General features: G+C 32.9%; 2 protein-coding genes across 2 annotated transcripts; both read right to left on the bottom strand.

The window, feature by feature from the left end:
• Nucleotides 1-11,799: 11,799 nt before the first annotated feature.
• Nucleotides 11,800-12,595, bottom strand: LOC120622138 (coiled-coil domain-containing protein 70-like). The gene is given in 2 exon segments (XM_039888145.1): nt 11,800-11,874; nt 11,876-12,595. Coding segments are annotated over 2 exon segments (795 nt in total).
• Nucleotides 12,596-14,213: 1,618 nt separating this feature from the next.
• On the bottom strand, nt 14,214-14,696 carry LOC120622081 (60S ribosomal protein L21-like). Its single transcript, XM_039888110.1, has one exon. The coding sequence runs from the start codon at nt 14,670-14,672 to the stop codon at nt 14,214-14,216; it is 459 nt and encodes a 152-aa protein (XP_039744044.1). The 5' UTR covers nt 14,673-14,696.
• Nucleotides 14,697-22,201: the final 7,505 nt, after the last annotated feature.

Below are 22,201 nucleotides of genomic sequence, written 5' to 3'. Positions count from 1 at the left end.
AAAACAAAGGAATATTCACAAAACTGGGCTGAGGACAAGAATAAAAATAATAACATTTATATAGCAGTTACCATGCACCAGACACTATGTTAAGCATTGTGTAATTATTAATTTATTTAATGCAAAGTTATGAAGTAGATATGGTTATCCTCATTACAGATGAATAGATTGAAGCAGAGAGAGTTAATGCATCCAAGTTTACTTTTGTCTAAGTAAATGATGGAGCCAGGATTTGCCCCAAGCTGTCCTTGTCTAAAGTCTGTGTTCCTTATTTATTTTTTTATATATATATTGCCTTTGAGGAAATATCGATATAGCTAATATGTACATCATCAGCCTCACCAGTAAATGTGAATGGGGACCATGATATAGGGAATGCAGTTAGCATTAATGTATTGACTAGGTAGAGAGCTATAGGAGAGAAAGAGCAATTAGGTGGGTCGTTTTATAAACTATATAAATGTCTAACCAATGTATTGTATACTTAAAACTAATAAAATAAAATTAAAAAATAAAAATAAAAAAGGAAATATATATTAAAACAAAAATTGCATACCCTCTTGCAAGTAGCAGATTGGCAAAAATGTAAAGGCAGTACACTACGAAATATAAGAGTGCAGAGAAATAAATTGCCGATGGAAATGTAAACTGATGCAAGCATTCTGGAAGTTTTTTAGTAATATCTGGCAAAGATATATATGCAAGTATTTTACGTCCAATAGTCTCACAGTAGAGTATACCCCTAAAATATTTCCCACAAGTCTACAAGGGCGTATTAATGAAGATATTCATCACTGTGTTACAGTTTTTGGTAGCACAGAAATGGACTCAAATTACAAGTTCATTACTGGAGAGATAGATTTATAATTGTGGGATATATTTATATATTTATATATATATATTATACATATCATACATATGCATGTGATAAATGAATATGTCAAAAATGAGTTATATTTATTATAAGAATACCAATATACCTAATATTAGTGAAACCTAATTTTGAAGAAAAAAAGTAAAAACACAATAGTTTATAGGACAATATTGCTTATGAAAAGGAAAATTCACATTTCAAACAAATTTATGTAATTTACAAAAGACATGTTTATACTTAATTCAGTACAGATTTAGATCGATTGAAAATACACACATTCAGTATAGTAGAGAAGATTCCATGGGTGTGTGTGTAGTGGGGGTAGTTTATAGAAAGTAATGCTATGTGAATAATGAAATTAAAATAAGAGAGCAGTTGAAAATGCAAGAAATTTTAACTTATTAACTTGAACTCTTCTGTGTTGTTCTGAATCAGATTCAGAATTTTAAGTAAGATTTATAATCATATAAGGTCAATAGCAGATATCTTAGCAAGAATTCAAAATTTGTATTATATATGTATATTTATACAAATATATTTTTTACAACTTTGTCTTTTAACATACCTCATCTTAATATTTTTCATCCTAAGGCTTTTAAAACATTTTTTTTAAGTTAGCATACTATTGAATCATACATTTATTTTGATATGTGTTTAGTATATTTTAGTTTGATTAATAATCAAGAAAAATGTTTTAAAGAAGATGAATTTAAAATAAGGGTACCTAAGGATTTGGTATTTTAATATAAGACACTATGAAAATGAGATATGAAAATATTTATAGTCATAATACAATTGATTTTATAATTTATTTTTTATTTTAATGCCACCTGAATATAAACAGAATGAGAGCGTTTAATCCCTAACATTGCCTCTTGAGAGTTTTCTTTGATTTTAGATATGAAGTGAATGCTAGATGACTCATTCAGTATGATTCAGTGCCCTTGAGGAAGGTTGAATGAAATAGCTCATATAGGGAAGATGAATTCCCTACAGCATCTCAGAATGTAGCATTTTTAAAAGCTAGAAATATTTTTCCGCACAATTAGCACAAAATCACATTGTCAGGGGTTTGCCTTCAGATCATTAACTAATATGTTCACTAACAACTTACACAAAGTGGATAAAAAAAAAGACTTTCTGTCTGAGTCAGAAGTGTGACTAATTTGGAATTAGACCATGCTTACTGGAATTCTATCAATAGACTTCTATTTTCGGTATTTCTATTGTAACCCTGCAATGACATTCAAAAAATGTATTTTCTACCTCATCTATTTCTTTAATATTCAAATACTCTTCAAAGAAAATTCATTTAATTCTCTTATATTTGAACCTGTTTCTCTTACTAGGAAAGCAATGTATCATTCATCATAGAAAATAAAACAACATGTGTGTTCACTTTGTAAAATTTTTATGTGTTAATGTCATAAGATGTGTACTGTGTATTAAAAGATCATGTTAAATAAAATATTGTGACAAAGACTGAAAATGAAAACATATTAGTCGTTACGAAGAAAGTTATATTTCATATAAATTATGAAAAATGCTCCCCCCAATTATTTAATTAAAAAACCCCCTAAACTTTAGGGATAATTTTGGAGGTTAATATGTGTATATAAATTAACCCAATCTGGGTAAGGTGAAAAATTCTCTAAAATTCAAGCTCAAAGGCTTATTAAAAGTCCTTGGATTAACATGAGTTATCAGTATAGGTAGGGTACAGAACAATTTGGAAAACATCCTTATAGGGGCACGATTCCATGTTGCAGAATAGCAACTCAGTTCTTATTGATGTCAAGGGATAGAACGTCAGATTTTATGAATGCCAAAACTAGAATAAAATATCTTTTGAGTTCATAGGGTTTGTTAAAATTAAAGGGAACTCACATTTATTAGGAAGGAAAAAGTGATGTGAAGATGCAAAGGATCTAAAAGACTCACTCGCCTGCAAAGTAACTCACTTCCATAATTTCAACCTTGTGGCTGTGACATATATTTAAAAGTGTGCCTCAACAAAATTACAGTTTAATTGTTCTGAATATTTAAAATCACGATAGCTCACAGCTCACTGAGAAATACTCTTCATAGTAATATTGATATCCCAGAGACGTACAAAAATCCTGGAGTAGGTTGAGAACTTGAACCCCACCTCCCTTTGCTCTTCCCTTGATGTATTCATTCAGACCACTCTACTTCCATAGTCATATGAGACAGCAGGAAATAATGACAGCAGGGAGTGAGTTCCCATATCCCAGAAGGAAGCTAGAATAACTAACCCCATGCCAACTGGGACTTTTCTCCTCTGATAGTGCTATCAAGAGAGAAGCTACAGAAGTTTAAACCCTAAGGGACAGATGGAAAAAGGAAGTCAACATCTCTGCTCTCTGTGTAGAATGGGATGTGGCGGTTGAGAAAGTCTAACCTAACCAGAGAAGCTGATTTTGGCTTAGAGACTCTTGGTAATATTAGATACAATATCCAAGGAATACGCCAAACTCAGAAAGCCATGGCTTGCCAGGAAAGGGAACCTTCTAATATGTTTAGTTTTCTTTTATTTTCTTTCTCCATTCCATTCCAATTATATTTCTTCAAGGATCTTTGTCTTTTTTACATTAATATTTGATGCTTTTGGGGGGGATAACTAATAACTCATCATATGATATGTGTATTACAATTGTTGCTCTGAATCTTTGTAGATTTTCTTTTCTATCTTGCTAATAGTAAATTTTTTCCATGAGAGAGTTTTTCTTGTTTCCTTCCTTCCTTCCTTCCTTCCTTCCTTCCTTCCTTCCTTCCTTCCTTCCTTCCTCCTCCCTCCCTCCCTCCCCTCCTCCCTCCCCCCTCTCTCTCTCTCTCTTTCTTTGTTTGTTTCTTTGTTTCTTTGTTTCTTTGTTTCTTTCTTCTTTCTTTCTTTCTTTCTTTCTTTCTTTCTTTCTTTCCTTCCTTCCTTCCTTCCTTCCTTCCTTTCTTTCTTTCTTTCATACTTTAGCAAATATATATACCTTTCTGTATAGATCCTAGATTCTCTTTTTTATGGTGACATAAGTTTTATCTGTTATGTTATAATGTAATATACCTTGAAGTATATCTATATCTTATGTATGGTGTGAGAGCTGATGTGCATTCTCCTAAAATTCATTATGTTGAGGTCCTAACCCCCAGTGCCTCGAATTGTGACTGTATTTGGTTGGATATAGGGCCTTGAATTGAGGTAATCAAGGTAAAATGAAATCATAAAGGTGAACCATAATCCAATACACCTAGTGTCTGATAAGAAAAGGAGGTTAGAACACAGACACACAGAGGAAAGATCACGTGAAGACACAGAGGATGGCCAGCTAGAAGCCAAGGAGAGAGGCCTCAGAAGAAACCAATCCCACCAACATTTTGATCTTACACTTCCAGCCTTCAGAACTGTGTGGAAATAAATATTAGTTATTTAAGTCACCTAAGCAATCACACTCTCTTATAACAGCTCTAGGAAACCAATGAATATGGGTTTGGATATAGACATATAGATGTTACATATACCCACACAAAAATATGTTTTTTTTGGTGGTAGTGATAGTAAGTGGAGTATATACTTAACTTTATCTCAGATAATAACCTATTGTGAAGATTATTAAGTGACTAATTCATCTTTTAGTATATTAAACAACACTTACCTCTTCTTAATTATTATATGAACCTGGGCTGGATTCTGGACTCACGTTCTGCACTGTAAGGAGGCTATATGGAAGTTTATCCCTAGAAAACCAACTTTTGGACATGTTATCAGTTCAGGGGACTTGGAAACAAAGTGAATGTGTTTAGCTCTAATTTCTGACATCTGTGAGGCTTTATCTTAATTCCAAAATTTATCCAGTGATGAACTGCTGACTTTGATCAATATTGGCTCAGAAACTGTGGGACACATGACTCAATGCTGTTGTAGGAGAGAATGGCAGGGCATCAAAGCCATCTAAGGATGAATTATCTCTGATCTACTCATAATCGACTATCTCTACTAGAAAAAGAAATAACGCTAGTCTAGATGAACCCACTTTCCTAAATTATACTGAATCCTTCCATTATATGATTTCTGTTAAATAAGCTCGAACATCCTCTTTCAGATTATATTTGTCAGAATTTTTCTGAGGTTGAATACAGATGGGCAATATGATTTAGATGTATTTTTCTTTGTTTTTACTTGCATTTCTTTCTTGCCATATGTAAGCAATTAGTAATATATATCTTTAGTTTAAAGTAATATATATTATTCTGAAATTTCATTATTTACTAATAACATGATTATTTTAATTCTTGCCTTTAAATTTAATAGAGTACTAATAATGTTTTAGATAGTATTATTACTGAAGTTCTCAGTTAACCATAATATTTTGCTGCTGATTTGATATAATGTATTTATTTAAAGTAATTAATTTATATCTATACGTAAATTAACTTTATTAATATTATAAATGCATACAACAGAAAATAACATGTCATTGTTTAATTGAAAATGCCTTGAAATTGTTTTTTCAATCCTGGAATTTTCAAACAAATAAATATCCTAAAATAATAATAGAGAAAAAGACAAAAATTTTGATTTATTAGATGTTTATTCTTTTTATTACTTCTATCATGTTGTATAACAAGCCCCACATCAGTGACTACAATTAATAAGCATGTATTTGGCTCACAGGACTGTGGGCTGGTGATTTCGACTTGGCTCTTCTAGGATGTTCTTGTGGTTAAGGCTGGGCTGATTTCCGATGCCTGTGATCAGATGGCTAGCGATGACTGGTGGAAATTGAATCTACTCAACACATCTCCCACATAAAAGCAAACTAGACCAAGAATGCTCTGAGGTCAGTGAGAGAGGAATGGGCAAGTGTATTTTTAAGATTTTTGCTTGAGTCAGCTGATCATATCTTCTGAGCCAAAGCAAATCAGGTGCTTTAGCCCAGATTCAGTGTGGAAGAACAGTTGGAGACAACATAAGGAGCAATGACAAAATAAAACTGTTTTTGCAAACTATCACAATTGGGAAAATGAATCCCTAGGACTTATAGGAAAGGTTTGTAGAGGTCTTTTTGGGTCTCATTTATTATGATTATGTGTTGCAGTGATTCAAATTTTACCTCAGCTTTATATTCTAATCAAACTAACTCAATATTGAGGAATTTTAGAGTTTTAAAATTAAAGGCTAGAGCTGAATCATAGATAATACCAGCTATTCCACTTTAATGTTGTTAACAAACCTCTTATCTTTTTCGTTAGTTTCTTCAGAAATAATATGAATATCAAAATTATATGAATCGTGATTATTTGTTTCTGTTTTTGTTTTTTATTTAGCAAAATAAACAACTACGGACACTTTCTCCTTTGTTGATCCAATTGTATGTCTTTTTGGCTTTCACTCTGAATTTAATTTAGCTTATCACAACTCTTTCAGTGCAAAATCTATAATTTCAAATGGCTCTAATATCTTTCTAGCATCCCTAACTATACAATGATTTCCCTTTGGAGAACTTTAATGAGCCATTTTCTCAGGATTGCTTTCTGGCCTATTACAGTCCCTGAACATAAGGTATAATATCCTGAACATAAAATAACTGGTGATCTATTCTCCAATTCTTCTTGAATTTATGTAATTTTACTGTTGCTTTCATAGTTTTCATTCCCCATGTACAGAATTATATATGAATTCTATTTTTAAGGATAGTAAAATTAATACATGATTCTTAAGTAGTTATATAAATATTTAAAACATATTAATAAAAATAATAATAGTGTTTTAGAGAAAAATGTCTTGCTTCATTGTTTTAATTTTTTTTTCTTTTTAAAATGTAAATTTTGGTCAACAAACTAGATCATTAATGTGAGATTTCTTTGAAAGATAAATAACTGATGCTATGAATATCTGAAATTAATTGGACAATGTTTTTTTAACTTATTTAAAATGCACACATATTCAAGGATTATAAAACGTCTACTTTTCATTTTTTTTCCTTAAGCAATTTCAAGTACTTCTATTTATGTTGGATTGGTAAATGTTCAATAACTATTTCTATATTAAAAAAAAATCCTAATTTGAGTATACAAAGTTCAAGATTCCAATGTGATGTCATGAATTCAGGGCGGGGAAACAATGTGTACAATCATCTCTTTGAGCCAATTGTGAACAGGCTCTGCAAGTGGGCTCCAGCACTCTTGAGTCTTTGAATATCTTGTCTCACTTTCTTTGAATAATATAGCTATACATATAGCATGCTCATGTCTCTTCTGGCAATGAAAAGACCTACAGGGATTGATAATAAAAATTACCTATGGTAATGTGGGCAAGGACTGCATAAGGTGTATTATTGGAGCTACAATGAACCAGAGAGCTTACCATCCCCTTCAAATGGCACAATATTAATCAGTTCTAATGGACTACTTGGAATTTTTCCAGGATTTGCTTTTTATAAAATAATGTTTACTGGATATTTTTCCCTTACAAAAACCCATGTCTTTTTATTAATACTTTGTATATGAGATAATATGTACATAGACCATAATATTCCCTAAAGGCAAATAACATTGTATTAGTAAGGAAATTATGGTTAGTGGGTCAGTGACCCAACAATTGAGGACTCATCAAATCATTAACAAACAATAGTTTTATAATTTTAACTTTTAAAAAGTAACATTAAAATATTAAAGAATTGCTAATAATTTCCAGGACAAAAATAGAAGAGTCAACATTCCCAATTAAAAAGTTGTATCTTAAAATAACTGAGCGTATTTGTTTGGCTTCCTGTGTGAAGGATTCACTGTTACACATTGAGAAGTTATATCAAGTGAAAAGAGAAGAAAAGTGCTGGATCGACTTGAAAAAAACTTAATTGAAATGGTATTAAAATATGATGAATTTTAAAGCATAGTTACCAAACAAGTGAGAAAAATAAAAAAAAATTATCAAGTTCAAAACACTTTCACACATTATAGTAACTCTAAGAAATTTCTGTGAGTTAACCAGGACTATTAATCCCTGAATTTAACTATCTCCTTTGCTACTTTGTAGCCATTTGCTGTTATATTTGGGCAAGTTATTTATCCACTCCAAAGTCTCAATTGCATTCTGGAAAAGCGTGAATAGTAATTGTACCTAATTATGGGATATAATTTAAGGATTAAATAAAATATTTGCAAAACTCTTTGTATAAGTCTATCTCAATAGATGTTAGGTATTAATATGCCTACCTTAATGTTGATAAAACTGCAGCTCAGTAAAGATAAGTACTTATTTTTGGTCACAGTTCATACATATATAAGCAAACACTTGATATCCGAGTCTGGTTGAATACCGTTAGCATGACTCCATATACCTGGACAAAAATATATCTTTCGAACTAAGAACACAACTGCTAATATGACACTAGATGTAAATTTAATATATCATTAAATGAAAAAAATGAATAAATTGGACTTTACATTCAAACTTTTTACTCTTCACATTTCATTGTTGAAAAATGAAAAAGCAAGCTACAAATTGAAGAAAATATTTTCAACACACATAACTGTAAGAGGGCCCATGTCCCAAGTATATAAAGAACTTTTAAATTTTAATAAAAAGAAGACAAACCAACAAGGTAAATTGTAACAGAAAATTGAAAAATACTAAGAGAGCTATGCTGATGGCTGCTATGCATATGAAAATATGCCCAATGTCATTAACCATCAGGGAAATATAAATTAAATCCACAGTGAACTACTGCTTCACATCCACTAGAATGACTAAAATTCAAAACACTGGCAATGGTTTCTGAGAGTGTTAACGTTAGAGAATGCGGACAAGAATACATTCATTGAAAGGAAAAAACAGGATGAAATTCTGAGCAGATATGGAGGGATTAACTTTTGATAAATCTATTTTTCCTTTTAACAGGAATGAAAATAGTTACTATGTATACACATAGAGTAGGTACAATTGTATTCGTGGAAGAACGATGTCAGAGTTCTTGATACATATTTTTTCAGGAATCCACGAAGCAAGTTTGTCATTGGTAATGAAAGATTTGAGTTATTTAGATAGTGGAAACAGGAGAGGTTAAAATTTAGTTACATTAGAAAGCAGAGAAAATGTAGGATTGCTGGGTAACATTGAGTCTTCATTTGCATCTTGGGTGATTTTATAGTGTTAAAATCCTATATTTTATGTAGAGGCAAGACACTGTCGAGGCTGAGGGGACAGTCTGGAGTCAGATTACGAGTTCGAATCCCATTTTTAAAATAAATCATACATGTGATGTGGAAAGAGTCAAATTTTCTTGTGCTTCTGTTCCTTCATCTGTAAAATGGGGATACTTACAGTATTTAGGTTGTTTGTAAAGATGAAATGAGTTAATATATGTAAATGTTTACATACTCTTAGTATATGTAGTGTTATCCCTGTATCAATAATAGCAATACCTCTGGCTATATTTAGTTACTCTGAACACAAGTAAATAAGCAAGGAAATAGACAAGATACAGATAAGAAAAAAGCACATAGTTACAGGGAATCAGGGTTCAGAATTTTTCAGGTCAGTGCACTGAGAGTGAGTTTAAAAGTAAAGAGCATTTTCAAGGGTATAATATTGAACCAGAATGTAAGCTGAATAGCAAGAGAAGTAAGAATATGGGGGAGGGGGCAGTGACAGTGCTGACATAATGATGCTGAAGCAGCTGATGAGTTGGATTTCTACAGGAGCTGCGTAAATAGGAAAATAAGATAGACACGTAGGAAGCATATTTAGAAAGTGGGCAGTTCAGATTTCTGAATCATCATACTTACCAATCATAAACGTTTTAAGGTATGACAGTGGGAATGGATATGGAGGAAATTATTTTTGGAGATAAGAGGATCCAAGAAGATTAGTGGCACATTTTTAGAGTAATCATCTCTGTGCATTTTGAAATCATACACAAGAGTAAAAGCAGGAGGGGTGGAGAGGAGTACTGTGAGCCCAATTCCAAGTTTTCAAGGTCTGAATGAGAAGTCTGAATAAGAAGTACCACATAGGATAGAAAGAAATATTTCATATATGTGCTTCATTGAAACTAAACCTGTCACAGGAAGAAAACGTTTAGGAAATGAACTGAGAAGTGAGGAAACGTGCAGTAGCTCCATCTTTGCTTGTGCCTAAGTCTTCACCTGGAGGGCATACTAACAGGGCAGTTTCACTGAGGTCTACCCAGGTTAAGAAGACAAAACTTTCAGAAAAGAGATGAACAATATAGGAGGTTTAATAAAATGTTTCGGTAGAGTAGGAAGTAATAGAGAATCTCTACATATCGGAAGATATAATGAACATAATGGAGTGTAAATCAAAGAGAAAGGTGACCCTGGGAGCCTGAGACTTCTGACAATAAATGGAGCTTAGCACATGGGTTTAGACCTGACGGTCTCTTAAAGATAGCCTCTCATCACTAAGAAGATATTTGGAACATCCATGCAACTGTTCTCTCCTGTAGTTAGAAATTGTTTGCTGGCCAGGAGGATGGGCAGTCCTATTAGGAGCATTAGGTGTTCAGATGTCCTTCAGGTGACTGCTCTTTCTGGAAACCATAAAGAAAGATCTAGAAATGGACACAAGGGAACAAAGTTCATTTACACTAAAGTTCTTGCACTCTGAGCATCAAAGTGCTCCTTTCTTTTTTTTCATTCAAAAACTGTTTTATCTTTTAACGCATAAAATTGATATCCAACAACACATGTAAAAATTTTTTAATGTGTACTTGAATATATCCAGCTTTATTATATAGGAAATATAGTTTTCAATACAGTATTTCATAAATATGTTGTTAACTGGAAATTTTCGTAGAAACTTTTGATTAGTCTGTGGTGGTAAAACATCATAGACATTATGATGAGTGATATCAACATAAATTGTTTTAATCTATTTTTTAATTATGTAATTTCTCACTTGTAGAATGTGCTATAAAAAAATCAAAATTTCTTTGTAGCAGTGCCAGTCCTCAGCTTAGCATTTGAATTCAAAGAGGAGAGATTGAAATCATGATCGGTATGTTCTAGTCCTTCAGTCTAACCCAGGTTGCTGCTGCTTTAACTACGATGCAATTATGACAGCTTTCTCACTGAAAGGGGGCTCTGATGACCACACTCACTCCAAGGGCACTGCTTTCCCTGACCTCATCACCAAGGAGTAAAATCGTTCATTTCTCCTAAACAAGACAGCAGGGAGTTTCCAAGGCAAGACCTTCTCTGTGAACAACAAAATATCAAAAGGGATGTGTAGGCAATAGAAAGGCATACCCATAAATTCCTAGAACATGAAGTTGGCCATCCCCTGCCCACAGGCTGCTTCCACATCTTTTGAGGTTGGCCATCCCCTGCCACAGGCTGCTTCCACATCATTAATCATCTTTGTACTATCATATAGGTTTTAAACTATTTTATTGGCCTCCTCAACAGGATCATTGGAGAAGCAGAAGGCAGAAGAAATATTCTTTAACTTCTTTTTTCATAATACGTATGAACTAATTATGTAAAACTTTTTATTTCACTATATTGTTCATAATTCTAAGGGCAAGTTTTAAGATAAATATTTTCTCTGTGATGATATGAAATGATAAATATTACTTTTTAAGCAATATTTATCCACTGTCTCTGAATGTCAAGGGCGAGCCCAGTTAGTTCGTTCAGTGTCACATTTTAAGCAATACATACTTCTCATTCTAAAATATTCATCACCAATAGAAATATAAAATTTAAGTAAACCTAAAGAACTTTTTTTTTTTTTTTTTTTAATTTTAGGACTTTATTTAGTTTCTAGGACCAGATACTGAGTACTGTCTATTTCCAGGCTTTTGACTCCAACCCCAACAATAGTATTTCACCTTCAAAAGTTTGAATTTTTCTTTTTTTCTGTAATGTTAGTCATCTTCATGGTTTGCTGATTACATCTTCAAGTCACATTTCTCCTGCTCTATTTTATTATTGTGCATTTTTTCAGCAAGCATGCTTGTTATCTTTTCCCTGAAGAATCTCATTCCACTCCTCAAGAACCTTTGCCTCTTCCAGAAGGGCTTTTTCCTCCTCTTGAAGAGCACTGTTTTCTTCTCTAAGAGCCTTGTTCTCCTCACGGAGGGCCTGTTCTTCCTTCCACAGTGCCCGTTCTTCCAACTCTAGTGCTATTCCTTCTTTCATCAGGGCCTGTTCCTCCATCTTGATTGCTCGCTCCTGATGTTGTAGGGCCTTGATCTCCTCATGAAGAGACCTTATTTCTTCTTGGAGAGCTTTTGCCTCATTCTGGAAAGCTTTCTCCTGTTCCCCGAGAGCCTTGATCTGAGCTTCCAGGGCTCGATTCTGTTGCCAATAAGACTTTCTTTCTGTGTTCAAGGCATTGATTCTTTCCCCAGGTGTTTTTTGACTCTCAAAAATCACACTATTAAACTTCCACAACACCTGGTTTTGCTGTCTCCGGGTCTGATTCTCCTCCCGGATGAACTGGTTGTCCATTCGAAAAGCTTTGTTTTCTCCACGAAGAGCTTTGTTTTCTCCCCAGAGGGACTTGTTTTCTCTTCTAAGAGCCTTGTTCTCATCCCTGGACATCTTATTGTCTCTCTGAAATTTTTTTTCCACCTCACGAGATTCACATTTGAACTTATTTTGATTTTGGGTGCAAGAGAAAAAAGAGGAAAACAAGCGTACTATCCTTCCTCTATTAATCCACTTTGATTCAGAGATCACCATTGTTTCTTAGTGTTTTATCTGAGAAAAATATATAAACTCCAAGTGTTCTGGGTTCGACCAAAGGTGAACTAATGATATTTGCAACAAAAAGTTACTAAATTTGTTGGGAATTTGTTCATATAGACTTGGCTGTTGAGTTGACTTGTACAAGGAGTTCTACAGCAGGGTTCTAAATAAGGCTGAGTCAGCCACACTGCAGGAGAAAATGGTGAAAATATGAACAGAAGTCAGTAAATTAACTTTTAGATTGATATAATAAACTGAATAAGTTTAAATAAATCTCAACACATATAAATTACAAAATAATTCTAGATTATATATTCAATATTAATCAAGGTTAATGCATTGAATTTGCTGGTAGTGTTAAACTAAGCTAAACTACTTCTACTAACCTATTAGTCTTCCACTAATATAGTCATTATTTAAAATTAAAAGGCTTGTTATTGATGTGGAAAAATACCAGGTATTTAAAATATATTTCTGGCTTTGTAAGAACTAGGAAAACATTTTTTTTTTATATAAAGAAGTTATACACTATAGTTTTTTCCATATTTAATTCGATACTTAGAGTGATATCAAATATTTAAACAGACAATCACACTTACATTTCTATGGTCTCTGAATTCCCTGCAAGCCTGATTTCTCTTAATACTAACAACTAGGCAACATATTATGTCTTCAATAGTGATGTCATACAGTGTTGACACTAATGATATAATGGGTGCTATAGATAGTGTCTGGCTGTTTTTTTTTTAGTACGTGTTTTAAGAAAAAATAAAATTTTAAAAGTATGGTTATATTTGAAGCTTTTCTCCATTATTAAATGAATATATATTTAGCTATAGCTTCCATCTGAATTATTAAAATTTATTTAAAACATTAATTTTTTTGTTATTAACAAAATAACTTCTAAATATTATATCCTAGGAATTAACAAGTAGTAGTAAACATTGTACAATCAAGGGTGAAAATATTAAATGATTTTGTGATTACTGATGAATAATCATCATTAGGTAAATTTGTATGGCATACCAAGGAAATAGCACTGGTGACATTTTAATTCCAGTAATCCTGTAAGATAAATTTTATATTACCCAACATATGTCCACTGCTAGAATATAAAACAAAAGATTAGTTATTTTTATATTTTTAAATGTAAACTTTTGGTGAGATATTAAAATATTTTATGTCACATATATGTCGCAATGTTTTAATAATTTATAATTATTAATTTATAATTGGTTTAAGGTATAAACTTGAAAATTGAATATATAATAACATGTATAAGCCCACACTACTCACACCTGAGAAAAGATTTGCCAATTTATTAATCAAACCAGATTTCTTAGCAGCTGCTTACATTCTATGTTTAACAGGGTTGAAAAAAGTATTTTTCTCACACATTCATAATCCTCTATTAAACTTAATAAAACAGTAAAAACAAATATTAATAGCATGGAATGAGAGCTAATGTAAAATTAAGAAAACCCATGTGAAAGTTTTTGATTTTTTTTTCTTTAAAGATTTCTTTGGAGGAAGAGACACTTACTAAATTAGAAGTCTTTTATTTTTTTAAATCTATCATGCCATGAATTCATAGGAAATGGGCTCCAGCAGCTCAGGCTCCTTCCCATTTGTTCTCACACAGTGAGCTACTCTGGGTGGAGCTGGGTGGAGCAGGCTGGCGCTTCAGCTGAACCCAGGTACCTTTCGCTTTGGCTTCCTTCTTTTTTCCATCATTTTCCTTCATACGTTTCAGGAAGCGATCTTGGCTCTTAGAGTGCTTAATATGCTCAATGCGTACATTAATTCTCTTGGCAAGAATCTTGCCCTTAACTTGTTTGTTTACAACAATGCCAACTGCATGCTGGGTAGTAACATTGTAAACTCTTCCAGTTTTGCCATGGTAGTTTTTGCGGGACATTCCTTTTTGAACAGTGCTCACTCCCTTGATGGCTACTATATCACCTTTCTTATAGGTTTGCATGTATGTAGCCAAAAGAACAGCTCCATGCTTTCTAAAAGGCCTAGAGAACATATAACAGGTGCCTCTCCTCTTTCCCGTTGTGTTGGTCATTTCGGCTAATTACTGGAAGATGGCGATTCCAACTGAAAAAAAAGGCTGATTTTTTGTTTTTAACTTGATGAGAGTGAAATATCCACTCAATCGTCTTCATCTGTATTTGTATTGAGAAAGTATTTCATGTGATTACGCACCAGTTTCTTCTTTATACTAGTGTTTCTGCTTTTTTGCTACTGTTACCATGGTAGCTAAAGATTCAGAAAGAGTTCCAGAAAACAAGGAACTCTGGGAATTCCATGTTGGAATGTCGTAATTCTCGAGGTTTAAGAGCAAACTAGAAAGCAAGAAGAAAATTGTTGCCATTGATCTATTATATAAATTGAATAAAGTACCAGCCCAGATGGCTTCATTAGTGAATTCTTCCAAATATTTAAGAGAGAAATAACATTAATATATCCATGAGTTATTTCAGATGGTAGAAAAATTTTTTTTAACAATTTGTCTTGAAACCACATAACCTTACACAGAAACCTCACAAGGATGTTACAAGAAAGAGAAACTGTAGCCTAAAATATTTCATAAACAGATGCAAAAATCCTAAACAAAAGATTAGCACACCAAGTCCAGCAATGCATAAAATAATATATCATCACCAAACTGGGTCTAATTCATGAATGCAAGATTGAATTAACATTAAGAAATCAATTAACTGATTTACAACATTAACAGAACAAAGGAAAAACTCTCATTTTTGTGACAAGATGAGAAAAGTAAATTTCAATAGATTCAGAAAAAGCATTTGATAACACAAAAAAACCAATAAATGCATTTTCATAATGAAAAACCAAACCAAACAAGCAATACTACCACCAACAATGTCCTCTTAGCACACTAGAAATAGAGAATAACTTTTTAAACTAAATTTTGAGCATTTTAAAAAACCTGCAGAGACATATTAGGTGATGAAATACTAAATAGATCACAAATATAAGGGTGCCCACTATCATCACTTATTCCTCGCTGCTCTAGAGTTCTTTAGAGCTGCAAGATAAGAAATTAAGTATGTAAGGAGTGGAAAAAAAATAAGGCTCTCACTATTTGCCAATAATATTGCAAATATGTATAATAAAATGTTAAACTATTAAAATAAACTATAAGTAAACTATTAAAATTAAAAGTGATTTAGCAAGCTTATTGGATATAATCTAAAAATCAGCTTTATTTACAGATATTCAACAGAGTCGAAAAACAAATTTTATAAATATATGTTATTTACCTTAGTAACAAAAACAAAACACCTAGAAATAAATGTATGCAAGATCTCTATACAGAATTGTATAAACATTATTGAGAGAAATTACAGAGATATAAATAACAGGATGGGTAGACCATGTTTATGATTGAAAGATACAATATTTAAAATGTTAATTTTTCTTAAAGTAATTTATATATTCAGCGAATTCCCTGGGAAAATATAATCTCAGCAATGTTTGTAGGTGCATGGGTGTAAATTCAAAAAGCGATTCTAATATATCTATTGATATGCTAGAAAAAGCCATGACAATCTTGAGAAGATCAACTTTTTAAAAAATTATTGTAACTCAAATTGTGTAATATTAATTAAAAGACAGGTTTGCAAAACAATGAATCAGAATAGGAAACTCAAAAGCACATACACATATTCATGGGCTCTTGCTACGTGAAACAAAACTGATGACCTCAAAAACGATAAAGTTAAGTGAAATCATATGACATGATTTCATTTAAATAAAATACAAAATCATGTGATAATATATGCTATTACAAGTCAGAGTAGAGATTACTTCCTAGAGTTAGGGATGTGCTGGAGATGGAATGCTGGTAGTGTCTAATTTTTAGTTCTAGGGTGGGATTATATAAGGTTATTAATTTTTTGATAATTCATAGAGCCGTTCACTTAATTTGTACATTTTTATGCATGTATTTATGATTTACTAACGAATACATGTAAAAAGACAACAGGAAAAATATTCTTGTGTAAATTGATGTATCTTTGTGTTCGATTATTTTTATAGAAGTGTGGCAGTTAAAAGCAGTGTTGTCTTGGACAAGTTAACATTTTTCTCTTTCTATTTCATGAACAGTGTAATAAGTGATACCTGATCTTTCTTATGAATTAAAACACATGTAAAGAGAAGTTTGCCTGGCCCATAATAAGTATGAATCATTACCATTCTCATCACCATTCTTTCTATTCTTTTTAATTTGCATATAGCAAAAAGAACCTCTGGCATATCTTTACAAATTTGCATGAAATGTCATTGGTATTGTTGCTCCATAACCTTGCTTCGCAAAATTTGCTGTGTTTAAAGATTTTCCAAAATTCCTGGTCATGTTAATGTTTTCATTATTGGAATTATTTCCATTATTTCAGGTCTTTTCATATAAATCATAAATATCAAAGTGATCTTGCCTTTGGTATCATTTAAACAAATTAAGTAGAAGAAAAGGAGGCAAAGAAAGTAACTCCTTGGCTATTTATTAATTAGTAATCTTAGAAGATGCAGACTCGATTAAAGGAAAACAAATGTCATGTTTAATAACAACATTTTAGAAAGAAAAGTTTCCAAGATTTCTAAGTTTTTAGAAATATGTTTATCAATTTGTAGATGAATTATCTGGTTTCAGGTTTTTAATTTATTTTAATGTGTTGACCAGTACCACACTCTATATAGTAATGCAATAATAGTGCTCATGTAATTGCAGATTGTCAGGTAGAACGAATATAGTAAAATCCTACATTATGTCCTCAGGAAGTTTCCTGCAGCTGGTTGGGAAATATCCAGCATTATTGCATAGTAAACGATCTGTTTTCTGTGCTTTTTCGTTCAAGGCTTTGCACATATAGGTTGCATAAAAATATTTTATGAATGGATTTAAAAATGTGGTGTTTACAAAATCAGCATTCTAGAATTAAAATGTCTTAACATTTGAACTAGTGCAGTCTGACCCTAGCCCTGTCACTTTTTTCTGTCACTTTCCCTGGCCCTGTCAATTTCGAGATCTATGCCTGTGCAAGTCCTCTCTGAGAGTGAGCTGCTTCTTTTCTAAAAGTCAGCATAAGTGACTCTGATCTAATGTAAAAGCAGGACTTCTAAAGATGAATGGTTTCAGAAATGTCAGGACCACAAGTCCAGAGACACTTGGGGAGTGGAGGTTAGAGTCTTAAAAGCTAAAATTGTTCTTAAATCTTAAATATTATTATGTTCCAAAAGTTATTTGAGCTCTGGAGATTGGGAAAACGGCACAAGGGAGACAAAGGACGAGCAGGAACGAAGCATGATAAATGCGGTTTTGAGGATTGCTCCTAAGTAGCGTTATTATTATCTGAATTATGCACCCTCCCCAAATTCACATTTTGAAGTGCTAGCACCCAGTATTTGGAGATGTATTTGGAGATAAGGTCTATAAATAGATAATTAAATTAACAGGCTGTTTTTTTGGGGGGGAGGAAGGGAGGGGTCCTAATCCAATATGACTAGTGTCCTTACAGAACAGGAAATTTGTATACAGACAGGCACAGAGGGAAGACCACCTGAAAACAAAGGGTAATAGACTGCTATCTTTGAGCTTCAGAAAAAATAAACCCTGTTAACACCTTGATCTTGAACTTCTAGCCTCTAGAAGTGAGAAAAGATATTTTCATTGTTTTAGCCTACCAATCTGTGATACTTTGTGATGCTAGTCCTAGGAAACTAATAAAAACATCACTCTTAACAGGATGATTTGAGCCTCATGCATCACCATTTGCAAAACCTTCTGATTTCTATTTCCCCTTTTATTCCCTGGTTTCTGACACCCGGCTCTACATGCCGTTTGGCTTTACCCAGGCACCCAGCACGAATACTCCCTTGTGAGGAGTGTTTTCAATCACGCACCACAGTGCCCGTTTTCTTTCTCGTATAAAGTTAACCAATTCAGAACCAACTTGAGTTCCTGTGTTTCTCTGCACTAACTAGAGAACTCAGTATATAGCCCTTCCTGACCAGGAATATTAAAAAGATTTGGTGCTGTTCATCTAGCTCATACCAGTTTGGCAATAACAATTTAAAGCTAGAACCTCCCTGAGCTGCAAAGTACCCATAAAATCCAGCTGCCACATGATCTGAAAGCAGCAAATATTCTATAAATCAGTTTCTAAAAGAACTTTAAAGGTATAAGGTGCTTTTCTGTCTAAAACCGAATCTTTGCTTCATCTATCCTTACTTAGGAAACACCGAATGTGTGAAGTAAGCAATGGAATCATGCTGAAGCCACCTGTACCGACTAAAAGTACAGTTGTTAGCCTGAAGGATAACAAGTCATCTAGCCTTTGCAGAGAGTAGGCTTGAGTTCTCCATACCTTTTGCTTACTAAACCTCCAGCAGCCAGCCTTTACTTATCAGACCTCAATCTGCTGGCTGTTAAAGCTCCATGTGGTGTCTTGCAGAGCACTGCATTGGCCCTTGTCAGCTTTTTCTGAAGTCTGGACCTTGTCAAGCCTAAAGCAGTCCAGCACTTCTTCTGAAGCCTAAGCATCTTTCTTCAGGTCCTGCTTTTGCTCAAGTGCCCGCAGTCACCACAGAACTGGCTTTAACATCTTGCACAGGCCTCAGGAATAAAAAGCCAGATGCTCAGCTGTAAAGATATCACCTGAATAAATATAAGTATCTCTCAGTTTTAAAATACCTTGTCCACAAATGAAAATTCAAGGCCCAATGCCATATACTGTGTATACGTGGGTAGCCTTAATCACTTCCTTAAATGACTTTTTTGTTTATGTTTTAGAATTTTTAAAGAATATATGAAAGCTTAACGTCTCTGAAATTAACCGCTCAAAACAGAGAATGTCCCAAGGAGAGGCAGGACCTTGTAAAACAAACTTTTCAAGAGATCAATTAATAGTAAGTACTTTCCGTGACTAAAAAGAATGGAGATTATCCATACAAATTTGAAATAAATTACCCTAACTACCCAAGCAGGATGAGTAAAGTGGCATAGAAAGGTCAGAAAGTATTCTAATTAAGAACCTTCTAATGGATATGAAAAAGAAACACCCCTCTTTATCCCTAAGAAGTAACATGTGAATAGAAACCTATCACTGATGGAAGGACTTGCAGGAGCAGGTTTGAGAGCCTGGGGTTCTGTAAGAGTAGGGGATTAAAGATAAGCCATGTAACCCTAAGAAGCTGAGGTCAGTAACCAGAAAATCAAGGAACTTGAAAATAAGATTTAAAGTTGCCGGACTAGGCAACAGCAGCCATTGATTTTGTTATATCTGTTTGTAAAGGTCAACATTGATTTACATTGTGGAGATCAATTAGGATGTGTTCCAATTTAAATATCATTTTTAACCCTAAAATTCCATGATTGCCTTAAAAAATAAAAATGACAAAACCAATAACAAACAAAGAACAACTGCTTAATTTTAACTTTCATTCAAAGAGCATTTCCTAAAGTTATGAAAACAAAATACAATCACTGCAATGATTTGTTTGAATTAAGCGACTAATTACTTCATAGAAAATTACCTTTCTTCCTTAAAACAGCATGAGGCTGCCAAATCTACTCCTGTTGTAGTGAGGAGCCTCATGCTTTTTGGCCTCTGGGCTCCATCTGCGTTTGTCTGCATCTGCTTTCATCCTCTTCAAACTCCTCTCAAAAGGAGCACAGAGAATCTGCAATTCATGTCAGGGCACACAGCCAGATTAGAAGCTGCCAAATATCAACATCAGGTTTTGTGAGAAAAATTAAGTTACTTAAGCCTCCTCTCTAGCCCAGCAATGATGTTGGATGAAAGGTTATGCAGTTTGAATAGCTATTTTCACCCTGCTGGGAAAAAGATGATTTGGACGTGAAAATGCGAGGCTATGATGTGATTTGGACATTTTATGGCGTCCTAACCTTTTCAACTGCTGTTCTTACTGTGCCTGGTTATCATGTTAGTGATTTTTTTTTTTTTACTGTTTTTCTGCAGTTGTCAGACTACAGCATGTAGAGTAGAATGTGAATAACATCACATATTACATTTTTAAAGGGATTTGTGATTCTCCATACATCTTCAACAATTTATTATCCTGTGCAGCGAAAGTGCTGATATGTGTGTACTTTTATTTTGGTTATTTTATTCTCCCAAAATCATTATGGACTAATTTATGATAAACAAATTTAAAATTCAAGAACGAAAGCAGTAATAAACCTCAATGGACAGATATTGAATGGGACATTTGATTTATATTTTCAGTATTAATCTTTTTCACCAGTAAGTGATAATAATAGTGTATCCTCATAGATTTACTTTGAGGTTTAAACAAATTAATATATGTAAAATTTTAAGAATAAATTGTTAGTGATGAATGAAATTAGCTGTGATTATTATATTAATGCATTTTTTGAATTCCAAGTGAAAATTAGGTACTGTTAATAACAGCAGAAATATTTTAAATGTTTACAAAATGTTGTAATTTGAAAACTTGTTTTCACATACATCAATTCACTTGACTCTTATGCCAACTTTATAAATATAATAATAATGCAAAAATTCTAAATTTAAATCTAGGTATCTTATTATTTATAAAAGTTAAGAACAAAATATTTTTATGACTTATTCAAAATCATATAGGAACAGAAAACTTTTTCCTTCTTCCCTTCTAGGTTCTTTGGCTGGTCTATTAATTAAATTGACATAAAAGAGATTAACAAAAGAAAAACAAATTTAATTTTGTATGCATGGGAGCCCCATGAAAAATTTAAGTCTCAAAGAAGTGACCAAAACAGGCAATTTTTATATTTTTTAGTCAAAGAAACAATGAATTTGTGAAGAATCAACACGACAAAGAAGTTTCGGCTTGGGGCAATAAATTAGTGAGGAAGTAACTGATAATATAAAGTCTTTCTGGCCCTAAATTCTCAGTCTCTGGTGATAAGGATCCTTTCTCAATACCCTTGGTACAGGATGGATACATTTCACATGGGAGATTTATTTTCTACTTTTGAGGGGACAAAAGAAGGTCAGAGTGTTCTAATCATGCAGGATGTTTTCAAAGTAACTTTAATCCAAAATAAATAATATGCCAAAATGGCATATTTGGGGGTAACATATTCTGCTCCCTTTCAGTCACCTGGATACTATGAAAAGGCAGAACTTCGAGATTTTGGCTACAAATCTATGACTGTTCTGTACCGTGAGTTTTCACAGATCAGATGGATACCAGTGTCTTAGAATACTTGAAATTATTTTCAGACTACGCTGAGTAGAGCATGCTTTTTTTCTGCTTGGCTACTAGGTATAATTAGTTGATATTTCCAAAAACACTTCAACATTATATATTTCAGTATACACATGATATTATAAAATGTCCCAGAAAAGAGAAATGATGCAGAGTTTGAAATAGAATAAAATCAGAAGATAAATATGCAGACATGTTGTAAACCAAGTGGCTTAGTCACTGAATAAAATAAAATAATAAAATAAAATAAAATACAACCGCCACAATAATAATAATGATGATGATAATAATAATAATAAAAGGCTTCATTTTATCTATGAGTATAAGTAATAAATT

This window comes from Pteropus medius, unplaced genomic scaffold, assembly GCF_902729225.1.
Source record: "Pteropus medius unplaced genomic scaffold, Ma_sr-lr_union100, whole genome shotgun sequence".
Taxonomy (NCBI): domain Eukaryota; kingdom Metazoa; phylum Chordata; class Mammalia; order Chiroptera; family Pteropodidae; genus Pteropus; species Pteropus medius.
Note: the sequence above shows the minus strand (reverse complement) of the source record. Positions and strands in the feature narration are given on the sequence as shown.

Excerpts from the sequence above, each read along its gene's own strand:
- LOC120622081 (XM_039888110.1), bottom strand. The coding sequence starts at position 14,672 with ATGACCAACACAACGGGAAAGAGGAGAGGCACCTGTTATATGTTCTCT.